The 22,351-nt window shown below is 60.7% G+C and overlaps 1 protein-coding gene across 7 annotated transcripts in view; it reads left to right on the top strand.

The window, feature by feature from the left end:
- Positions 1–60: 60 nt before the first annotated feature.
- The window catches only part of CELSR2 (cadherin EGF LAG seven-pass G-type receptor 2), a 31,472-nt gene continuing 9,181 nt past the window's right edge, over positions 61–22,351 (top strand). For all 7 annotated transcript variants that reach the window (XR_012052028.1, XM_072918736.1, XM_041721342.2 and 4 more), the window contains exons 1-22: positions 61–4,135; positions 6,071–6,718; positions 7,257–7,479; positions 8,034–8,149; positions 8,546–8,634; positions 9,278–9,435; positions 9,881–10,044; positions 10,921–11,046; positions 11,498–11,664; positions 12,302–12,487; positions 12,598–12,711; positions 14,186–14,360; positions 15,054–15,195; positions 15,609–15,729; positions 15,935–16,118; positions 16,927–17,028; positions 17,818–17,912; positions 17,992–18,201; positions 18,827–19,010; positions 20,061–20,204; positions 20,746–20,977; positions 21,341–21,526. Coding sequence is in view for 6 of the 7 variants with exons in the window: in XM_072918736.1 (XP_072774837.1) it covers positions 76–4,135; positions 6,071–6,718; positions 7,257–7,479; positions 8,034–8,149; positions 8,546–8,634; positions 9,278–9,435; positions 9,881–10,044; positions 10,921–11,046; positions 11,498–11,664; positions 12,302–12,487; positions 12,598–12,711; positions 14,186–14,360; positions 15,054–15,195; positions 15,609–15,729; positions 15,935–16,118; positions 16,927–17,028; positions 17,818–17,912; positions 17,992–18,201; positions 18,827–19,010; positions 20,061–20,204; positions 20,746–20,977; positions 21,341–21,526 (7,826 nt within the window). In the remaining variant the exon portion in view is untranslated. The remainder of the gene's footprint in view (positions 4,136–6,070; positions 6,719–7,256; positions 7,480–8,033; positions 8,150–8,545; positions 8,635–9,277; positions 9,436–9,880; positions 10,045–10,920; positions 11,047–11,497; positions 11,665–12,301; positions 12,488–12,597; positions 12,712–14,185; positions 14,361–15,053; positions 15,196–15,608; positions 15,730–15,934; positions 16,119–16,926; positions 17,029–17,817; positions 17,913–17,991; positions 18,202–18,826; positions 19,011–20,060; positions 20,205–20,745; positions 20,978–21,340; positions 21,527–22,351) is intronic.

Below are 22,351 nucleotides of genomic sequence, written 5' to 3'. Positions count from 1 at the left end.
ACACACGTGCTCTCTGTCTCGTGTATGCTCCGTGTGTGTTTCACATGTGCTATGTGTGTCACATGCGTGGTTCCCATGTCATATGTGCTTGCTGGTGCCTGTATACCCTGCGTGTGCGACGTGCGTGTTCCCTACGCGTGCAACACGCGTGCCTGCAATGCACAGGTGGGTGCAAGGCCCTTCACATCTGTGTATGTACGTGTGTGCGCGCAAGTCTCAAATGCGCACCTCCCACCTCCCAGTGCGCCCTCGCTGCCCCGCGCTGCGCTGCCGGGGGCGGCGGCGGCGGCTCCTTTAAGCGCGGCCGAGACGGTGAATTGGCGGCTCCGCCCCTGCGGGCGCGCTCGGACGAAGGCGGGGCGCAGGCGACGGCGCGGGTCGCTGTGGGCACCAGCCCCGGCACCGGGGACACCGGGGGCAGCGGCCATGGGCCCTCCGCTCGCCCGCCGGGCCGCACTACTCCGGCTGCTGCCGCTGTTGCTCCTGCTGCCCGCGCCGGGACTCGCCACCGCCATCGGCACCGGCATCAGCACCGGCACCGGCACCCGCACCCGTCCGTCCAGCACGCTACCGGCGGCACTCCAGCTCCGCGGCGGCACCGGGGACAGCGGCGGCGCGTGGCCCCCGCCGAGCACCGGGGACAGCGGCGACAGCGCTGGGCCCGCACCGGCCGCGGGCGGCAGCGATGGGACGGCACCAGGCGCTGGCTCTTCCAGTGGGGACAGCGGCAGCGGTATTAGGGGGTCCCCAGGCATCGGCGGCTCCAGGGTTACCTGGGACACTGGAAGCACCGTGAATGCTGGAGACACCTGGAAGCCTGGAGGCTCCGGGGGCGTTGAAATCACCAGGGACGCTGGAGGCACCTGGGATAGTGGAGGCACCAGGGTTACTGGAGGAACTGGAGACACTGGAAGCACCTATGTCCTCAGGGGCACCAGGAGTGCCGGGAATACTGAACACACTGGGGATACCAGCATTCCCATGGAGGACACTGGGAGCACTGGGAACTTGCTGAGCACTGGGAGTGTTGGGGGCACTGGGAGCACTCCAGTCCCCAGGGGCACCAGGAATTCTGAGCTCACTGGGGAGACTGGGAGAGTCTCCACAGGTGCTGTCAGCACTAGGAAAGTCCCATGGGATACTGGGAGCACCAGAGATACTGAACATAATGGGGAGTCTGGGAAAGTCCCCAGCAACACCAGGAACACTGTGGACACTGGACGTGCTGGGAACACCAATATCCCCAGGGAGACCAGTGGCACTGGGGATGTGATGGACACTGGGGATGTTGTGGTGTTCCAGGCCACAGCAGTCCCCAGGCCCCCCATACCTCACCACCGTCCCCGCCGCAGCCCCAACACAGCACCGCAGTTCCAGCCCTCCAGCTACCAGGCCACAGTGGAGGAGAACCAGCCAGCACGCACTCCAGTGACACAGGTGACAGCACAGGACCCTGATGAGGGGGAGGCAGGCCGGCTGCACTACTCTATGGCTGCACTCTTTGACAGCCGTTCCAATGACCTCTTCACGGTGGACCCTGTCACTGGTGCCATCAGCACTGCTGCACCGCTGGACCGTGAGAGCAAGAGCACTCATGTGTTCCGAGTGATAGCAGTGGACCATGGTACACCCCGGCGCAGTGCCATGGCCACGCTGACGGTTACAGTGAGCGACACTAATGACCACGACCCAGCCTTTGAGCAACTAGAATACCGGGAGAGTGTGCGGGAGAATCTGGAGGTGGGCTATGAGGTACTGACAGTGCGGGCTACCGATGGTGATGCTGGTCCCAATGCCAACATCCTCTACCGCCTCCTCAATGCTGGTGACGCCAACGAGGTCTTTGAGATTGATTCCCGCTCAGGTGTCATCCGTACCCGTGGCCCTGTGGACCGGGAAGTAGTGGATACCTTTGAGCTGTTGGTGGAGGCCACAGACCAGGGCCAGGATCCAGGTCCCCGGAGTGCCACGGCCACTGTCCGCATTGCTGTGGAGGACGACAATGACAATGCACCGCAGTTCAGCGAGCGACGTTACGTGGCACAGGTCCCTGAGGATGTGGTGCCCAATGTGGCGGTTCTGCAGGTGATGGCCACCGACCGTGACAAAGGCAGCAATGCACTGGTGCACTACAGCATTGTCAGCGGCAACACCCGTGGGCACTTCTACATTGATGCGCAGACAGGCGCGCTGGATGTCGTTACCCCCCTGGACTACGAGGTCACCAAGGAGTTCACCCTGCGGATCCGGGCGCAGGATGGTGGCCGCCCACCTCTCTCCAACATCAGTGGTTTGGTTACTATCCAGGTGTTGGATGTCAATGACAATGCACCCATATTTGTCAGCACGCCCTTCCAGGCCACCGTGCTAGAGAATGTCCCCGTGGGCTACTCCGTCATCCATGTACAAGCCATTGATGCCGATTCAGGTGACAACAGCTGGTTAGTTTACACCCTGCTGGAGACTGGCACTGGCTTCCCCTTCACCATCAACAACAGCACTGGGTGGATTGTGGTGGCCTCTGAGCTGGACCGGGAGGTGGTAGACTTCTACAGTTTCAGAGTGGAGGCGCAGGACCATGGCACCCCCTCGATGGCCTCCACGGCTAGCGTCAGTGTCACCATCCTGGATGTCAATGACAACAGCCCTGAGTTCACCCAGCGGGAGTACAGCGCCCGCCTGAATGAGGACGCGGCAGTGGGCACCAGTGTCCTGACTGTCTCTGCTGTCGACCGTGATGCTTACAGCATCATCACATACCAGATCTCCAGTGGCAATACCCGCAACCGGTTCTCCATCACCAGCCAGAGTGGTGGTGGGCTCATCTCCCTTGCCCTGCCCCTGGACTACAAGCTGGAGCGGCAGTACCTGCTCACCATTGCTGCTTCTGATGGCACCCGCCATGATACTGCCCAGGTGGTTGTCAATGTCACCGATGCTAACACCCACCGCCCCGTCTTCCAGAGCTCCCACTACACCATTAACGTCAATGAGGATCGGCCAGTGGGCACAACTGTGGTGGTCATCAGTGCCACGGACGAGGACACGGGGGAGAATGCCCGCATCACCTACCTGATGGAGGACAGCATACCCCAGTTCAGCATTGCTGCTGATACTGGTGCTGTCACCACCCAGATGGAACTGGATTATGAGGACCAGGTGTCCTATACCTTGGCCATCACGGCACGGGACAATGGTATCCCTCAGAAATCTGACACAACTTACCTGGAGATTCTGGTGAGTGATGTCAATGACAATGCACCCCAGTTCCTCCGTCATTCCTACCAGGGATCCATCTACGAGGATGTCCCTACCTTCACCAGTGTCCTCCAGGTCTCCGCAACTGACCGTGACTCTGGGCTCAATGGCAGGGTCTTCTACACCTTCCAAGGGGGTGATGATGGTGATGGCGACTTCATCATTGAGTCCACCTCGGGCATTGTCCGCACCTTGCGCCGTCTGGACCGGGAGAATGTGCCGCTGTATTGCCTGCGGGCATTTGCCATGGATAAGGGGATTCCAGCCCGGCGGACGCCAGTGGAGATCCAGGTGACAGTGTTGGATGTCAATGACAACCCCCCCGTGTTTGAGCGGGACGAATTTGACATCTTTGTGGAGGAGAACAGTCCCATTGGACTGGTGGTGGCCCGGATCACTGCCACTGACCCCGATGAGGGCACCAACGCCCAGATCATGTACCAGATCGTGGAGGGCAACATCCCTGAGGTCTTTCAACTGGATATCTTCTCTGGAGAGCTCACTGCCCTGGCTGACCTGGACTATGAAACCAAGGCTGAATACATCATGGTGGTCCAGGCAACCTCAGCACCACTGGTGAGTCGGGCCACCATCCATGTGCGCCTGTGTGACACCAACGACAACAGCCCCCAGCTCAAGAACTTCGAGATCCTCTTCAACAACTACATCACCAACCGCTCCAGCAGCTTCCCTGGGGGCATCATTGGCCGCATCCCTGCCTATGACCCCGACGTCTCTGACCACCTCACTTATGCTTTTGAGCAGGGCAATGAGCTCAACCTCGTGCTGTTGGATCCACACACTGGGGATCTGCGCCTCAGCCCAGCCCTGGACAACAACCGCCCACTTGAGGCCATCATGAGGGTGTCTGTCTCTGGTAAGACCCCCACCCATGGAAGGCACCTTTCAGGGGGAGTAAAGTTTGTGGGTATATCGACCTCTATTTCTGCACAGAGGCGAGGTGTTATGAGGTCTCACTACACTGTTTTGACTGCCCCCACCCTCCAGATCAGAAGGGATGCTGTATTGTGGGGTCCCACCACCTCACTGAGGTACTTTGGAGTTCCGCCACCCCATCCTGATTGCCTTCACCCTCCAGATCTCGGGGAGGGGGGATAATGGGATGCTGTGCCCCCCTCACACACCAGACATACAGGCTGGAGGCCGTCAGGGTCCCTAGCATCCCCTTTGCTTTCCCCATCCCCCCTGGGCTGTCCAGAGGTGGTCCTAGCACTTCTCTGTCTGTCACTGAGCAGGGTGGGACAGGACCCAGTGCATGTACTAGGGGAACAGAGGGTGGTGTGGGCCAGCGGGGTCCTGGTACCATTGGGGGCTTGTTTTGGGGGTCTGATGGGTGAATCTGGGGAGGCTCAGGGTGCAGTGCAGTACTGAGGGAGTCCTGGCACCGCCATGTTTGTGTTTCCAGGAGACTCACTGGAATGAATTCAGTGCAGGAGACACAAGGCCTAGTGTGTGTATTTAGGGGGCAAGGTGGCCTCCACTGAGAGGTCCCCAAACCCAATGTGGGGGGAAATCATTGCAAGATAAGGGGGGGTTGTGCCATCAATTGTCAGCACCGTTTGGCAGGTGGGGTGTCCAAGAGGTGTTTCTGGGGTATGGGGGTCACCCCAAGGTGGGGGAACACCTCCTTGGTCACCCCCAGGTCAGGGGGAAACTGGGTCACAGGCCATGCCCGATGTCCATTGTCCTCAGCCACATGGCTCCCATCGCCCCCCAGCTTCTCCTGGCAGGGATCCCTGCTCTGGCCACACAAAGCAGGGGGCCCAGGGCACAAAGAGTGGGGGCAGGGACTCCCCCCCACCAAGCGTAGGGGCAGGCGGAAGGGAAACAAAAGGTCCAGCCATAGCTGGGCCCTTACGGCCGCAGCCATGGTAACCTTCCCCTTCCCCCCCCCCCCCCCCGCCAGCCACTGGCCACCAGTCACTGGCCACGGGCCACTGGGCGGCCCTGGCCCCTGCCACCCCCTGCAGCACTTCCTTCTGCCTTCTTGGCCCCCCCATCTGTCCCCATATTCCCTTCATCCATCTGTCTGCCTGCTCCCCATCTGTCCTGCATCCCACCACCCTCAGCCCGGGGGAGGACAAAGAATAGGAGAAAGGTGGGTGCCCCACTGCTTAGCAGAGATTTTGCTCCCCCACCCCCACAACCAGCACCAGCCCCTTAACCAGCACCATCCCCATACCAGCCCCAGCCCCAGAAACAGCTCCAGCCCCAGAAACCAGCATCAACCCCATAGCCAGTACCAACCCCATAACCAGTGCTGGCTCCATAACCAGCCTCAGCCTCATAGACAGAACCAGCCCCATAACCAACCACCAACCCCATTTAGCTGCCCCACCCCACAGTGTCCAGGCAGATGGGCACCCCATGACCCACACTGTTCCCATTCCAAGGTCACCGAGTAGACTTGACACCCACAATCAGTACCAGCCCCATAGCCAGCACCAACCCTGTAACCATCACTGTCTCCATTCCTTGGTGGCTGAGCAGGAAAGTCCCCCACAGCCTGCGCTGTCCCCACCTGAATGTATCCATTCCATGCTGGTCAAGCGGGATGGGCACCTCATGGCCAGTATTGTGCCCATTCCGCAGTGGCTACGTGGGCCAAGTGTCTCATGGCCAGCGCTGTCCCCATTCTTTGGTGGCCAAGTGCCCATAGCACCATCCCCGTCCAACAGCAGCTGATTCGGTTGGTTGCCCCATATCTAGCACTATTCCCATCCCACCATCCTTTCCCAGAGTTGTCCATCGGTGTCACTGACCCCCTCCTGTGTCCCCCCTTTGTCCCCAGATGGCGTTTACAGTGCAACAGCGCAGTGCACACTGCGGGTGACGGTGATCACAGATGAGATGCTCAGCAACAGCATCACCCTGCGTTTGGCCGACATGTCCCAGGAACGCTTCTTGTCCCCCCTACTCAGTCGCTTCCTGGAGGGGGTGGCCGCTGTCCTGGCCACCCCCCGCCACCGCGTCATCCTTTTCAACATCCAGGCGGACACAGATGTAGGGCCAGCGCGGATCCTCAATGTCAGCCTCTCGGCGCTGCTGCCGGCGGCGGTGCGGGGCGCGTCACGCTTCTTCTCGTCAGAGGAGCTGCAGGAGCGGCTGTATCTTAACCGATCGCTCCTGGCAGCTACCACAGCCCAGCAAGTCCTGCCCTTTGATGACAACGTGTGTCTGCGCGAGCCCTGCGAGAACTACATGCGCTGCGTCTCCGTCCTGCAGTTCGACAGCTCTGCGCCCTTCCTTGCCTCCGACACCATCCTTTTTCGCCCCATCCACCCCGTCACGGGCCTGCGCTGCCGCTGCCCGCCTGGCTTCACCGGTGACTACTGCGAGACCGAGATCGACCTCTGCTACTCCAGCCCCTGTGGCAGCCACGGGCGGTGCCGGAGCCGTGAGGGTGGATACACCTGCGAGTGCCACGAAGACTTCACTGGTTAGAGTGACTGGCCAGCCCCTCCTTGTAGTGTTCATCCTCATCTTTCCTCATCTAGCTCCTCTTCAGCCCTCTATCTCTCCCTCCCTCCCTCTTCTGGTAAACTGGTGACACTGGGGCTATACCCCCTACCCCCACCCTGGGACTCCTGCCAGCCAGGTGGGGGAGGGCATGTGAGAGGAGGGGGTATCTTTGGGTTCCCATGGTAATAGGAGGTGGTTGCCATGGTGATAGAGCTGGGGATGAAGATGCTGGGGGACAGGGAGGGAGAGGGGATCCCCACCCTCCCACTTAGGGTGCTTGGTGTCACATTGGGGAGCCCTGTGAGTGCCTGGGGGGAGAACTCAGGGGTTACTGGGGGGTGGGGAGGAGAGAGGACCCCCAGCCCCCATTTTTGGGGTGCTGGTGCCATGAGGGTATCACACAGGGGAGCCCTGCAAGCTGAGCACCTGAGAGGGGCCACTCCAGGTTTAATGGGGAGGTGTGGGGGGAAGATGGGACTCCTTACCCCAGTTTTGGGGTTCTGAATGTCAAACAGGGGAGCACTGTGAGCTGAGTGCGCGGAGGGGCCGCTGCACCCCAGGGGTCTGCCGGAATGGGGGCACCTGCCTGAACCTGCTGGTGGGGGGATTCCGGTGCCAGTGCCCCCCTGGGCACTATGAGAAGCCCTTCTGCACCATGAGCACCCGCAGCTTCCCCCCGCATTCCTTCCTCACCTTTCGTGGCCTCCGCCAGCGCTTCCATTTCACCCTTGGCCTCACGTGAGCCTGGGGGAATCTGGGGAGGTGGGAGGTGTGTGCCCCTGTGGGTGTCACATGGAGTGTGGGGTAGATGGTGATGTTTGTCCCATTGGCGTGAGATGCGGTAACGGGGTGTGAGGTGATGGGTGTCTTGTGGGCACTGGGTGGCTGTGTAGGTACCCCCATTGGCATCATTTGGGATGTGGGATGGTGGGTGTCTCAAGGGCATCAGATGGGGTGGGTATGCCCCATTGGCATCCTGTGGGATGAGTGGTGATTAGTGCCCCATTGGCATCATATGGGCTACGGGGTGATGGGATGTGGGATGATGGGCACCCTGAGGGCACAGGGTGGGAGAAAAGGGTGTGGGTGACCCCTTGGCATGGGGGACAATGGGGTGGGGGACACCTTGTTGGGGGCATGGGCTGGTGCATGTAAGCATCTCACAGTGGGTACAAGGTCATGGGGTGGGGCATGAGGGGTGTGCCTCAGGGGCACCACAGCGTCAGGGGGTGTTGGGGAGTGCAAGATGGGATTGGGGGTATTGGGGTACCGCTGGCATTTGTGTCCTCCAGGTTTGCCACACAGGAGCGGGATGGGCTCTTGCTGTATAATGGGCGCTTCAATGAGCGGCATGACTTCGTGGCACTGGAGATTGTGGATGAGCAGCTGCAGCTCACCTTCTCAGCAGGTATGCACTGCCCCTGCTGCGCCCTGGCCCCATACCCTGACACCCTTGTGGGCATTGTATCCTTCACTGCATCCCTCATTTCATCCCAGAGATCCCATTCTGGCACTGCCTGGCACTGTATCCTGGGCATCATATTCCTGGCACTGCATCTCTCATTGCATTCCTCACTGCATCCCTGGCCTGCCATTCTTGGTGCTGCCTGACACTGTATCCCCAACATCCCTTCCCTGACACTGCATCCTGGACATTCCCTTGCTAGCACTGCAACCCTTGCTTCATGTCCCCAACACTGCATCCCTGGCACTGTATCCCTGGCACTGTATCCTGGGTATCCCATTCCTGGCACTGCCACCTCTCCTTGCCTCCAATTGTGCTGCCCTGACGCTGTGCCCACAGGTGAGACCACCAGCACAGTGTCACCCTTCGTACCAGGAGGAGTCAGTGATGGGCAGTGGCACCGGGTGCAGCTGCACTACTACAACAAGGTGGGGGAATGGGGGTCATGGGGGGCACAGTGGGTGGGGAGTGTTTGGGATAGACAGAGGAAGGGAAGATGAAGGGGAAGGGTGGGGGCATGGAGAGATGGGGGATCAGGTAGGGGATTTGCGGCACCTAAAGGACCCCTAAGGGATGTGCCCACCCATGGGGGTCCCAAGGGATGGGAGATGGGAGATGGAGGAAGAAGAAGGAGTAGAGGGAAGGAGGGTGTTGGAGGGATGAGGAGAGTAGAGAGGAGATTTGGGGAGCTCCAAGGGACTGTCAAGAGATGCCTCCATCCATAAGGACCCCAAGGGACCCTCACCTACTTCCTCACCCATTGGCCCTGTGAAGAACCCCACCTACTTTCCTCACCTGTGGGGACCCCTGAGGAATGGGGTGATGGAGGAAGAGGAGGGTCAAAGGGATGGAGGCTTGGGGGGGATGAAGGGGACCACTGAGGGGTTTAATGGGGGCTGAAGGGATGGAAGGGAGTGTTGGGGGGTCTGAAGGGTGGGGGGCTGGTGAACTGAGGGACATGGGAGCCCAGTGTGGGTTGGGGGGGCAGAGGGCAGTGGAAGCATGAGGAGTGGGACAGAGGCTGCAGGATGGAGGTCCTGGGCCCTCCTGCCTAATGTGGGGGCCCTCCAGCCGGCTGTGGGGCGCTCAGGGGTCCCACAGGGTCCCTCAGAGCAGAAGGTGGCTGTGGTGACTGTGGACGACTGTGACACGGCCATGGCCCTGCGTTTCGGGCCCCGTCTTGGCAACTACTCCTGCGCTGCCCAGGGCACCCAGACTGGCAGCAAGAAGTGAGAGGGGCCCGGGGATTCCATGGGTGGGGTCCCTTGGGGTACCCATAGAGAGGTCCCTTGTAGATGAAAGGTCATTCTATGGGTGTGGTCCCTTTGGAATCCTCACTGGTGAGAAGTCCCTTGGGGATCACGGATCCCTTTGAATGGGGGAGTCACTGGAGGTCCCCATGGGTTTGGGGGATTCTCTTGGGGTCCCCATGTCCCTGGGGGGAAGTGGGGAGTCCCTTGGGAGTCTATTGAGTTCCCCATGGGTGAACACCCTTTGGCTGGTCCCTCAGGCCCCCATAGGTTTTGGGGTGAGTGAGTGTTCTTTGGGGTTCCCTTGTGACTCCCATGGGATGGTGGGTGGCTGGGTGTCCTTTGAGGTTCCCTTGGGGTCCCTATGGGCTGTGGGGTCCCTCGAGGGTTTCTTGAGTCCCCAAGGTGATGGTGGGCTCTGCAGGTCACTGGACCTGACGGGGCCACTGCTGCTGGGGGGGGTCCCAACGCTGCCCGAGAGTTTCCCGATCCGCAGCCGGCACTTTGTGGGGTGCATGCGGCACCTCCACATTGACCAGCGCCCCGTGGACATGTCAGCCTTCATTGCTAACAACGGCACCCTGCCTGGTGGGCTCCAGGATCGGGAGGCTGGGCAGGGGCTGGGGAGGGACTGTGCTCCTTCGAGCAGAGGGAGATGGGGTGTGGGGTTAAGGGGTACCTGAACAGGGGGGCTGCGTCCCCTGAATGATGGGAGGGGGTTGGAGGGATGGATGGGGGTTCAGGGGGCATGGTGGATGCTGTGCCCTCTGGGTGTGGGATGGGAGGTTAAGGAGTGCAGGTGTGGGTTGAGGGATACCAGGACCATGGGGGTGTGCCCCCTGGGTGTGGGGAGGGGGTGCCAGAGTAATGGAGCTGGATGGGGGTCCAGGGGACACAGGGCAGAGCTGTAGGGAGGGGGTGAGGGGGTGCCAGGGCCATGGGGCTGGAGAGAGGCCCAGGGTTGGGGCCCCTTGGGGTGTGGGATAGGAAGTCAGGGGATGTAGGTTTGAGTTCAGGGTTGCCAGGGCCACAGGGTGTGGGGTATAGAGTGGGAGTTGCTGGGGCTTGAGGGCTGGTTGGGGGCCCAGGTCTGGGCAGTGCTTGGGGGTCCCTGTGTCCCATGAGTGTGGGGAGGTGGTACCAGGCTCATGGGGCTGGATGTGGGTCCAGGGACACAGTGGTAGAGCATTCTGTGTCCCCTGGTTTGGGGTGGGAGGTGAGATGCTGCCAAGGCCATCAAGCTGGAATGGGTGGCAGAGACAAGGCTGTGTCCTCTGGGTGGGGAGGTGACCAGACTGGGGGGCTGTATCCCCTTAGGGGTGGGGTTGGGATGTGGGGTGGGGGCTCAGGGGGTATTAGGACCATGGGGTTGGACAAGGGTTCAAGGATGTGGGGGTTTCTGTGCCCCATGGGGTCAGGGGTCCCAAGTCATGTGTGGCATGTGACCCATGTGCTCCCTCACAGGTTGTCCTCCCAAGAAGACCCTGTGTGACACCAACACATGCCACAACGGTGGCACCTGTGTGCATGAGTGGGGGGGGTTCAGCTGCCACTGCCCACTGGGCTTTGGGGGCAAAACCTGCCAGGAGGGTACTGAGGGGCCTGGGGGGACAGTGTGGTGGGGCTGTGTGGGGTCCATAGGCTTGTTGTGGGTCCTTGGGGGGCATGGGGAGGGTCTCTTGTGGGTGTGAGGGGTGTGGGAAGAGGGTAAGGGGCATCCCTGCTTGCGTTTGGGGGTCTGTGGAGTTGTTGTGGGTTCATGAGAGGGTATGGGGGATCTGTGGGTGGGTGCAGGAGATCTGTGGGAGGGTGTGTTGGCATCTGTGGGATGTGCGTGGGGTCCCCAGGTGGGGATCTGAGGTTGGGTATGTGAGAGGCTATGTGGGGTTGTAGAGGGTCCTGGGTGGGGTGCAGGGAGTCCATGGGCAGGAATGGGTGATCTGTATGGAGGGGCGCATGGCCGTGTCATGGCACGGGGTCCCTGGGGTGGGCTTGTGGGGGGTCATGGAGTCGCCCCCCGTCCCACGTGCATGCCCCACAGAAATGGCAGGCCCGCAGCGGTTCGTGGGCAGCAGCCGCGTGGTGTGGAGCGGGCTGGCACTGCCCCTCTCCCTGCCCTGGCCAGTCCGCATCATGTTCCGCACCCGCCACCCCAGCGGGGTTCTGCTGCGGCTGGGGACTGGAGGTCGCCTGACCCTCATCCTGCAGGTGGGCACGGGGCAGGCATGGGGAGGGCATGGGTGAGTCCAATAGGGGAGTTTTCCTGAGGAAGGTGTACGGCAGGAGAGGTGGTTGCCATGGGGATGTTATTGATTTGGGTAGGAGTCATTGCCAGAGGAGGTATTGGTCTTGTTATCATTGGCATAGGGGGTATAGCTTTGGGGGGAGGTCATTGCCCTGGGAGGGTATTGACTTGAGCAGGAGTATAGTGGGCTTGGCAGTGGGGCAGTGCCAGGGGTTATTGCTCTGAGGGTGGGGGTGTTATTGGCATTATTGGTGCTGGGGAGTTGTTGGCACAGGGTTTATTACCCTGGGGAGTCATTGGAATAGGAGGTATTGCTGGGGGTTATATATGGCCACAGGCAGGTAGTGGTGTGGGGGGTTGGAATAGGGAAGTTACCCCGTGCCAGGGCAGTATTGCCGGGGCTGGGGGGGTCTGTTGGCATCAGCAGTATTGCTATGGGGGGTGTATTGCTGGTGGGGGGAAACGGTGCAAGGGGGTGATACCCTTGAGGGGGCATTACCTGAGGGGTTGTCTCATTGTCCCAGGGGAAACTATTTCCCGGTGGGCAGTGCCTGGTGCCCACCAGGTTTTTGGGGTCCTTGATGTGTCTACTCCTCACAGCTGAGCGAGGGGCAGGTGGAGGCTGGTGCCTGGCAAGGGGGGGCCCGTTTGGCCACACTGCGTCTGCCCCAGGCCAAAGTCAATGACGGTGCCTGGCACCACATGGAGCTGGAGCTACGGGGGGGCCCTGGCCGCAGCCCCTCTGCCACCCTCCTCCTACTCACCCTCGACTATGGCCGCTACCAGGTACGGGAAGACTGAGGCACAGGGCGCATCCACTGTGATGATCCCTGTGTGCCACCATGGCACCCCCTGTGGCACCCCAAGGTGCCCATGGGGGTCCCTGTGCCCCCCAGGTGGTGGGCGATGTCCCTGGAGAGCTGCAGGGGTTGCGGCTGCGCACGCTGAGCCTCGGGGGGCTGCTGGGGGACAGTGGCACTGTGGAGGAGGGGTTCCAGGGGTGCCTGCAGGTACTGTGGGGAGCATGGGGTGGCGGGCGTAGGGGAGGGGGGTGGGCTTGGGGATGTGGAAGTGGGGATAAGGACATGGTCACAATGGGAGGGCAGCACAGGGACATGGACACAGGGACATAGCATATGGGCTTGGGGAAATGGGCACAGGGATGTGGGCACAGATGTTGGGGATGTGGCACAGGGTGAGGACAGGGCACAATGAAACAGGGCCTTGCCTTAGGGATGGGGACATGAGCACGAGGAAGAGAGGGACAGGGACATGGGTACAGTGCTTGGGGACCTGGCAAAGGGCTTGGGGACATCGGTATGATGAAGGGGTGCACAGGGACACTGGGACATGTACACAGGGGTTGGGCACATGGGCACAGTGGGAGGGAGCACAGGAACATGGGCACAGGGCTTGGGGACATGAGGTTTGGGAATGTGTCACAGAGAAGTGGTGGCATGGGCGGGATGGTGGGGGCACAGGGATGTGCACAAGGACAAGGGGATGTGGGCAGAATGGGTGGGAGGCACAGGGATGTGTCACAGGGTTTGGGGATGTGAACTGGGGCATAGCACAGGGCACGGAGACATGGGCAGGATGGAGAAGAGCACAGGGATGTGGGTACAGGGAGGTGACACAGGACAAGGAGGCTGTGTGGGCAGGGGGACATTGGGCATAGTGACACAGGGCGCAGGGTCATCACCCCAGGGCCTGGGCAGGGTGGGGACATGGCTGTGGGGACATGGGTGTGACTGCAGAGGTCATGGGTCATACAGGGGGTATTAACTGGTGTTGGGGCCACTGAAGCACCCAGAGGTGACATGACTGGAGAGGGGGGCTGGCGTGACATAGTGGGTCCTGGTGTGGGGTTTGGGGTGTCATGTGTTGTGAGGACAGACTGAACAGGGTGACACAAAAGGGTGACACAAAAAGTCGTGGGTGATAGCGAGGGACATTGAGACTGGGCACAGCATGGGGGCAGGAGGGGTCATGGTGGCTGGGGCATCACTGGGGGTCCATGTCAAGTGACCCCGCACAGGGAAATTGAGTTGGTGTGAGAGGGTGTCCCAGATCAGTGAGGGGTCACTGCAGGTGACACAGGGGTGTCACCAGGTGGTGCTGAGCTTGGTACTGAGGTACAATGACAGGTGACACGATGCAGGAGATTCAGGGTGGCACAGTGGGTCCAGTGTCATGGCAGGGGAAACTGAGGAGGAGGTGACACTGCAGGGTGGTCCAGGTTGTCCTGGGGTGTCCTCTGTTGTGGCAGGGGACACTGAGGTAGGAATGACAGTGGGGCAGGGGATTTTAGGATGACATGGTGGGTCCTGTGTGTGGTGAGATCACACTGATGGTGACACTGTGTAGGAAGTTCTTGTGGGGTCTCTGGGGAATGGTGGAGAAAACTGAGGCATGGAGTGTGTTGGGGGGGTCCAGGGTGGCTCGCGGGGGTCTTAATGAGGACATTGATGAGTGACCCTGCAGGGCCTGCGTGTTGGGGACCCTGTGGTGACTGCGGGTGCCCTGAGCCTGGCACAGGCGGTGCAGGTGAATGTGGAGGGGGGATGTGCTCTGCCCGATCCCTGCGACTCGGGGCCCTGCCCCCCCCACAGCTACTGCAGCGATGATTGGGACAGTTTCTCATGCCGCTGCCACCCTGGTGAGCAGAGATCCCCCAGACTCCTGAAACCCCTTGGACACACCCCAGACATCTCCCAATAGCCCTGGAACTGACACCCCTGTGACAACTCCCTCTGCCACCCCAGTGAACGGGGACACCCTGAGACCTCTGAGCCCCCCCAGCAGCTCCCCAACACTCCCTGACACCCTCCCAACACCTGGTGCCATCCTGACATCCCAGGGTGCTGACACCCCTGTGAAACACCTGTGACACCTCTCATTTCTACGCCTTTGAATGGAGACTGCCTGACAACCCCTGACATCCCTTGACACCCTGTGGGACACTGACACCACTGAGACACCTCTGTGACAGCCCCTACTGCTACCCTGGTGAGCAGAGACCCCCTGGAACCCCCAACAAGTCCCAACACCTCCTGAGACACTGCCACTCCTGTGACATCCCCACTGCTACCCCCACGAGTGGAAACCCCCTGTCACCTTCTGACAACCCTGAGACACTTCCATTCCCAGCACTGCCACCCTGTGACATATTGCCCCAACAACACTACCCTTTCTGGGCACCACCACCCTACCCCTGTCCCCAAAGCACTGCCACCCTCCCTTGTCACGGCCACTCCTTATCACTGTCACCCCTGGGCACTGCCCCTCACCCCCATCCCTGTTCCCCTGTCACTGTCCCCTGTTCTTGTCTCCAACCCTGTCCTGTGCCCAGGGTACTTCGGTGACAGCTGTGTCAGTGCCTGTGCCCTGGACCCCTGCGAGCCTCCAGGCACCTGTACCCACCGCCCAGGCACAGCCCCCGGCTATGCCTGTCACTGTCCCCCAGGCACCTTCGGGGCCCTCTGCCAGCACCGGTTGGTGACACTGTGGGGCACACGTGTGTGCCGGGGGGCACGGAGCTCCTGGGGGCAGGGGGGCACTGTGAGGGACACTGGGGGCAGGAGGTGAGGTGAGAGGAGGGTGGGCATATGGGGCAGGGTGGGTGTGCAAGGGGCACAGTGCACGTGCAAGAGCTGTGGTGGGTGTGCAAATGGCAGGGGAGTGTGGAAAGGGCACAATGGCTGTGCAAGAGCTGTGGTGAGTATGCAGGGGTCACTGTGGATGAAAAGTGGTACTGTGGCTGTATAAGTGGCACAGTAGGTGTGCAAGGGGCACTGTGGGGGTATACAGGTGGCACTGTGAGGGTACAAGTGGCCATGTGAGTTTACAAGTGGCATTGTGGGGGTACTCTGGCATGGTGCCTGTGTGCCAGCTCCATTGTCCCCAGGGAGGCGCAGCCATGCCCACGGGGGTGGTGGGGACACCCGACGTGCGGCCCCTGCAGCTGCGACGTCACCCATGGCTTTGACCCAGACTGCAACAAGACCACGGGCGAGTGTCGCTGCAAGGTGGGACCAGCCTTGTCACCTCCCCTGGAACCCCTGCCATCCTCCTGTCACCCCTCTGTTTCTCCCTGCCACCCCACTGGCACCCTGTCACCTCCCTGACACGCCCCATCATGCCCTCAACAACCCCCCAGTCACCTCCCTGTCACCCTCTGTCAGCCCCCTGTCACCCCATCCCCGTGCCTGCAGTGACCCTCTGTCCCCCCAGGACAACCACTACCGCCCACCAGGAGGGGACACGTGCTACCCCTGTGAGTGTTACCCCACTGGGTCACTGTCACGGCGATGCGATGCCAACACTGGACAGTGCCCCTGCAAAGCTGGTGTCATTGGCCATCATTGTGACCGCTGTGACAACCCCTTCGCTGAGGTGACAGCCAGCGGCTGCGAAGGTGGGGGACTGTCAACTTGTGTCACCCTGTGCCACCCTGAGTGCCCACCATTACCCTGATGTCATCCTCCATTACTCTCTGTCACCCTTGTGTCACCCTGTGTCACCCTGAGTGTCAGTGACCAGGTACTACTGTCACTTTGCTGTCACCCTGCTGACCCCATTGTCACATCATGTCACCTTGTTTCACCCCACTGTTACTCTGTGTTACTCTGGTGTCACCCTGCTGTCATCCTGTGTCACACTGCACCACCCTGTGCCATCCTGATGTTCCCATGCTCTGCCACAGCTGTCATCCTGGGTGCCAGTGAGTGCCATTGTCACCCTGTATCACCCTGTGTCACCCTACTCTGCCCTGTTGCAACCCTGTGTCACCCTGTGTCACTCCAAATGCCAGTGACTGGGTGCTACTGTCATCCTGCTGTCACCCTGTGCTACCTTGCATCACTGCCTTGTCACTTTGTGTCACCTGCTGTCACCTTGCTGTCACCCTGGCTGCTGGCAACTGAGTTACACCAACACCGTGGTTGTTGGTGTAATCCTGTTGGCAACTTGTGTTGCCCCACTGTCACCCTGTGTCACACTGCTGTCACATTGCTATCACCATGTGCCACTATGTCACCCTACTTTTACCCTGTATTATCTTTTAGTCATCCTGCTCTGCCACTTCTGTCACAATGCTGTCACCCTGTGTCACCCTGTGTCACCCTGTGCCACCCTGTGTCACCCTGGGTTCCAGTGACCAGGTGCCATTGCCACCCTACTGTCACCCTGCATCCCCCATTTTGATGCCGTGTTGTGTCTTGCAGTGAACTACGACAGCTGTCCCCGAGCCATCGAGGCCAGCATCTGGTGGCCCCGCACTCGGTTTGGGCTGCCAGCTGCAGCCCCGTGCCCCAAGGGCTCTGTTGGTACGTGGGGACATGGGGACAGGACAGGGGTGGCACTGGGCACACTGCCAGAATGGAGCTGGGGGTGACACAGTGGTGACATCACTGGGATGGGGCTTAGAAGGGTTGCCACCACCTTGGCATCGCTTGGGTGGTACAGGGAGGTGACACCGTGATTGCACTGCTGAGACACGGTGGGGAGAGAGGACACCATGGTGTCACTTCAGGGTGGTGATATGGTGGTGGCACTGCTAGGATGGGATGATACCATCCCATGTTGACACACACCAGGGGGACAAGTCTGGGGTGTATCATGGTGGTGGCACCAGTTGGATGGAGCTGGGGTGGGGTGGCACCATGGGGCATCGCTGGGACAGGGCAGGGAGGTGATACTGTAGTGGCATTATTGGGTTGGTACAGGGAGGTGACACTGGGGTAGCGCTGCCAGGATGGGTTAGGGGTGGTGATGCCTTGGTGGTACCACCAAGATGGAGTGGGGATGACATGAGTGTGGACTTGTTGAGATGAGGCTGGAACTGCCACTGTGGTGTCACTGAGAGAGTGTGACACTGGTGGCATCAGGACTGGTGGCTGTCATGGTGGTGTCACTGGGGGCAGCACAGGAGTGTGACACTGTGATGGCACAGCTAGGACAGGGCATGGCACCACTGGGACAAGGCTGGGGGCACCTGGTGTCACTGCAGGGTGGAAGGGTGGAGCAGGAGCGTGACACTGGCAGCACTGCTGGCATGCTGTGAGCTGAGGTTGCCCCATTGTCCCCATGGTGCACTCAGTTTCCCTATCCCACAGGCACGGCACTGCGCCACTGTGACGAGCACAAGGGCTGGCTGCCCCCCAACCTCTTCAACTGCAGTGCGCTGCCTTTTGCTGCCCTTCGCCCCTGGGTGAGCCAGGGGAACACCAGCAGCAGCCGTGCAGCAGTGCCACCGGGGCTGCCTTGATTGTGTGTGTGTCTCCTCCAAGGCGGAGCAGCTGCTGGCCAACGAGTCCCAGTGGGACGCAGGGCAGTCCCGGCGCGTGGCGCTGGCGCTGCGTGAGGCGATGCGCGAGGCCCAGGGGTACTTCGGCAGTGACGTGCACCTGGCATACCACCTGGCAGGGGCCCTGCTGCGCCACGAGAGCCGCCAGCACGGCTTCCGCCTCGCTGCCACCCAGGACGTGCACTTCACTGAGGTGGGCGTGAGATCACAGGGATGGGGACATGCCCAGAAGGAGAATGGGCAAAGCGGGAAAGATGATGAGCACTCCCATGGTGGGGGATGTGGGTGCATGAGCCCAGACACCAGGGTAATGGGCACCTTTTCGGGAGGGATATTGAGGCAGGAGAGCAGATAACCAGGTGACAGGCACTGGGGAGGAAGATTGAGGGAGAAGGAAAAGAGGCTGGAATTATGGCGACCCTTTTGGGGAGGGTCATATTTAGGCAGAAGGTCAAACACTGGGGTGATGGGCATCTGCATGGGGAGGGGGGAGGTATTGGTGCAGGAACCTGGCTGCCAGGATGGATGGCACCCACCTGGGAAGGGTATTGATGAGGGAGCCCATGCACCAGAGTGATGGGCACACACCTAGAGAGGAGTGTTGGTGTAGGAAGTTTGATGCCAGGGCGGTGGGCACCCTGAGCAGCGGGTGTTGGTGTGGCTCAGGGTGCACCCTCAACTTTGTCAGGGTACACAAAGTTCCCCACTGCCAGTGCTAGGGTGCCCCAGCCATAGAGTCCTGCAGGGGAGGTTAGGGACTCCCTGCCCAGACCCTAAAGTGCCAGTTTCCAGTGCCACTACCTCTGCCTTTCCCCCAGAACCTGCTGCGGGTGGGCAGTGCGCTGCTGGACATGGGGAACAAGCGTCACTGGGAGCTGATCCAGCAGACGGAAGGTGGCACGGCCCAGCTGCTGCAGCACTTTGAGGATTATGCACGAGCCCTGGCACGGAATATGCCCCAGACTTACCTCAGCCCCTTCACCATTGTCACCCCTAACATCGGTCAGTGGGGACATGTGTGGCCAGAGGGCTGTGATGGGGGGTTTGTGCCTGGGAACATAGGCATGCTGGGAACATGTGTGTGCCTGGGGACACACATATGCCCTTGGTGTGGTGCTGGGCACATGGGCATGGATATGCCTGGGGGATGTATGTGCTGGGGACAGGGATATGTGTGTGCCTGGGGACATGCGTGTGCACAGGGAATGTGTGTGTGTTGCATGTCTGGGAACATAGGCATGTATATACTTGGAGTATGTGTGTGCACAAGGACATGTGCGTGCACAAGAACATGTGAGCTGGGGACATGTGCATAAGGACACTTGGTGCTGGGAACATGCATGCATGTCTGATGGGTACCTGGGAACATGTATTGGGGACATGGACATTTGTGTGGCTGGGAAACATGTCCTGGGGAACATGGGGGTGCCTAGAGGCATGTGTGTATCCCCGGAGACATGAACTGTGGTCTCTGTGCCCTGGGCTCAGTGGGTGCTGGGTACAAAGGATGCTGTGTTCTGTGTGTCCTGGGGTTGGTGGGTGCTGGGATCAGTGAGTGCTGGGGTCCGTGTGCCCGAGGTTTGGTGGCTGCTAGTGTCTGTAGGTGCATGGATTCATTGCTCCGGGGCTGTTGGATGTAAGGGTCAGTGGGTGCTGGGCTCAGTGGGTGCTGCAGTCTATGTCCCACAGGGTTGGTGGGTGGTGGGATCTATGGTCCTGGGATCTGTGTGCCCCAGGATCCATGGCTCTGGGGTTCATGGGTGCTGGGGTTGGTGAGTGTTTGGGTTGGTGTCCCCCAGGGTTGGTGGATGCTGGAGTTGGTTTGTGCCGGGCTTGGTGTGCCCTGGGATTAGTGAATGCAGAGGCTGGTGTGCCCTAGGGTCAGTGGGTGCCAGGATTGTTGGGTGCTGGTGTTGGTGTGCACTGGGTTTCATGTGCCCGGGGATCAGTGAATGCTGGGGTCGGTACGCCCTGGGGTTGGTGGGTGCTGGGGTCTGTGTGCCTCAGGCTTGGTGGGCGCCATGCCATGCTGTGGGTGATGTGGTGCCACAGTGGTGTCAGTGGTGCGGCTGGACAAGAGCAGCTTTGCGGGTGCCCACCTGCCACGGTATGAGGCACTGCGGGGGGAGAAACTTCCAGATCTGGAGACAACCGTCATCCTGCCTGACAGCATCTTCCGGCCCCCTGAGGACAGGCGTGAGTCTGGGGCATAGTGGGGACAGGGGGCAGGGTTGGGGACTCACTTGCATCCACGGGGCTGGCAGAGCTTGGGGGACCCCCCATTTGGCCATGGGGACATGACACAGCTGGGGACCCTGGCTGGGGGCTGGTGAATCCCAGAATGCCCATGGGCTGACAGGGTTGGGAATCCCAGTGCCACCATCAGGACCCCAGGGTGGCCATGGGGATGGCAGGTTTGGGACCCCAGGGTGGTACTGGCAGGGCTGGAGACCCTGGTAAGGATGCAAAGACCAGGGAGCCCAGGATGGCATCAGAGATCCTGGTGTGGCCATGGTGGAGGGCAGGGTTAGGAACACAAGTGTGACCATGGGGACCTCACTGTGGTCATGGAGCTGACAGGGTTGGGGACCCCTTGACATGGGGACCGCTGGAGCTGGAAGCGTTGGGGGAACCTTGTTGTGATCATGGGGCTGGCAGAGTTGGGGACTCCAGGGTGGCCATGGGGACCCCAGTAACGTCTCAGATCATCATGCTGCCCCCTGCCCATGGCCCCCAGGCCTCTCAGCTGGGCATGGGCAGGCACCACAGGGCACAGGTGGGCAGGAGGAGGAGGATGAAGCAGGAGAAGAGGAGAAAGTGGAGGAGGAGGAGGCAGGGATGACTATGGTGACCCGGCACAAGCGCCACCCACCCCTGAGTGAGGGCCAGGCCATCGCCAGCGTCATCATCTACCGTACCCTGGCCGGTCTCCTGCCCCAGCACTTCGACACCGACAAGCGCAGCCTCCGGTGCCACTGGGGATGGTGGCTTGGAGGGGCTGGGGGTGGCACATGGGGTGTCCGGGCAAAGCCAAGCATCTGGGGGATATAGGGAGATGGGGCCAGGGGTATCTGGAGGGTTCCCAGGGGAGGGATGGGACAGGGGACACATGGAGTGCCCAAGGCTGGGAGGCACAGAGAATGCCTGAGGGTGGGGGGCAGAGGGCTGGGGAGGTGGCTCAAGAGATGCCCAAGGATGGTGCCCATGGGGTGCCCAAAAAAGGGGGCACAGGGGAGAAAGAGTTGCCCTCACAGTGTGTGTGGTGCCAGGGCACTCTGTGGCACCAAGGTGGGTTTTGGGGCACACTGAGTGGGCTCTCTGATGCCCCCCAGGGTGCCCAAGCGCCCCGTCATCAACACACCAGTGGTGAGCATCAGCGTGCACATGGGGGGCACGGATGGCGTGGGGGACATTTGGACCCCCCGGGTGCTGGCCAAGCCCGTCACCCTCCAGTTCCGGCTGTTGGAGACCCAGGAGCGCTCCAAGCCTATCTGCGTCTTCTGGAATCACTCTCTGCGGTGAGGGCAGGACAGGGGACACCCCAGGGGTGACAGGAACACCCTGGGGGCACAGGGACATCCCAGCAGACAGGGACCTGGGATTGGGGATGGGAACACCTTGGGGAAGATGGGTACACTCCAGAGGGACAAGGGATCTCCCCAGGGAGACAGGAGACCTGGGGATAAGGACAGCCAGGGAAACAGGGGATATCCCAGGGAACACCCTGGGGGGATGGGGACATCTTGAGGAGTCAGGGACAACATGGGGCAACACAGACATGCTGAGTTCATAGGGGACATGGCACACACCAGGGGAACAAGAAACACCGTGGGGGGAGAGGGCCATGGAAATGGGGCCACCCCAGGGGATGGGGACACCTCGGAGGGGAAAAGGAGCATGGGGATGGGGACATCCCATGGAGACAGGGGACATAGTAACAGAGATAGGGACACTTTGAGGCGACAGGGGACGTGGGAATAGGGACACCTTAAGGTGACAGGGAATATGGGACAGGGCAGATGGATGCCCCAGTAACCCTGCAGTCATGGGCGAGTAACATGGGAACAGGACGTGAGGGGGCAGCTCCAACCCTGGTGGGTGTCAGGATGAGGGTGTGTCCCCAAATGGAGAGGTGTTCCCTCCTGACTGTCCCTGGTGCGTGAGTGTCCCCAAGTGGCAGCTGTTGTCTCTGCTGGGTGGATGGATGTCCCAGTGGGTGGGTGTATGTCGTCTGTGGATGTACCTGGTGGGTGTGAGTCCCTGTGGGAGGGTGACGCCAGCGGATGTCCTCAGCGCGTGTGTCCCTGGTGGGTTTAAAGGGGTGGAGCTACACAATTTGGGTG

The sequence above is a fragment of the Taeniopygia guttata genome, chromosome 26 (assembly GCF_048771995.1).
Source record: "Taeniopygia guttata chromosome 26, bTaeGut7.mat, whole genome shotgun sequence".
Classification (NCBI taxonomy): Eukaryota; Metazoa; Chordata; class Aves; order Passeriformes; family Estrildidae; genus Taeniopygia; species Taeniopygia guttata.
Note: the sequence above shows the minus strand (reverse complement) of the source record. Positions and strands in the feature narration are given on the sequence as shown.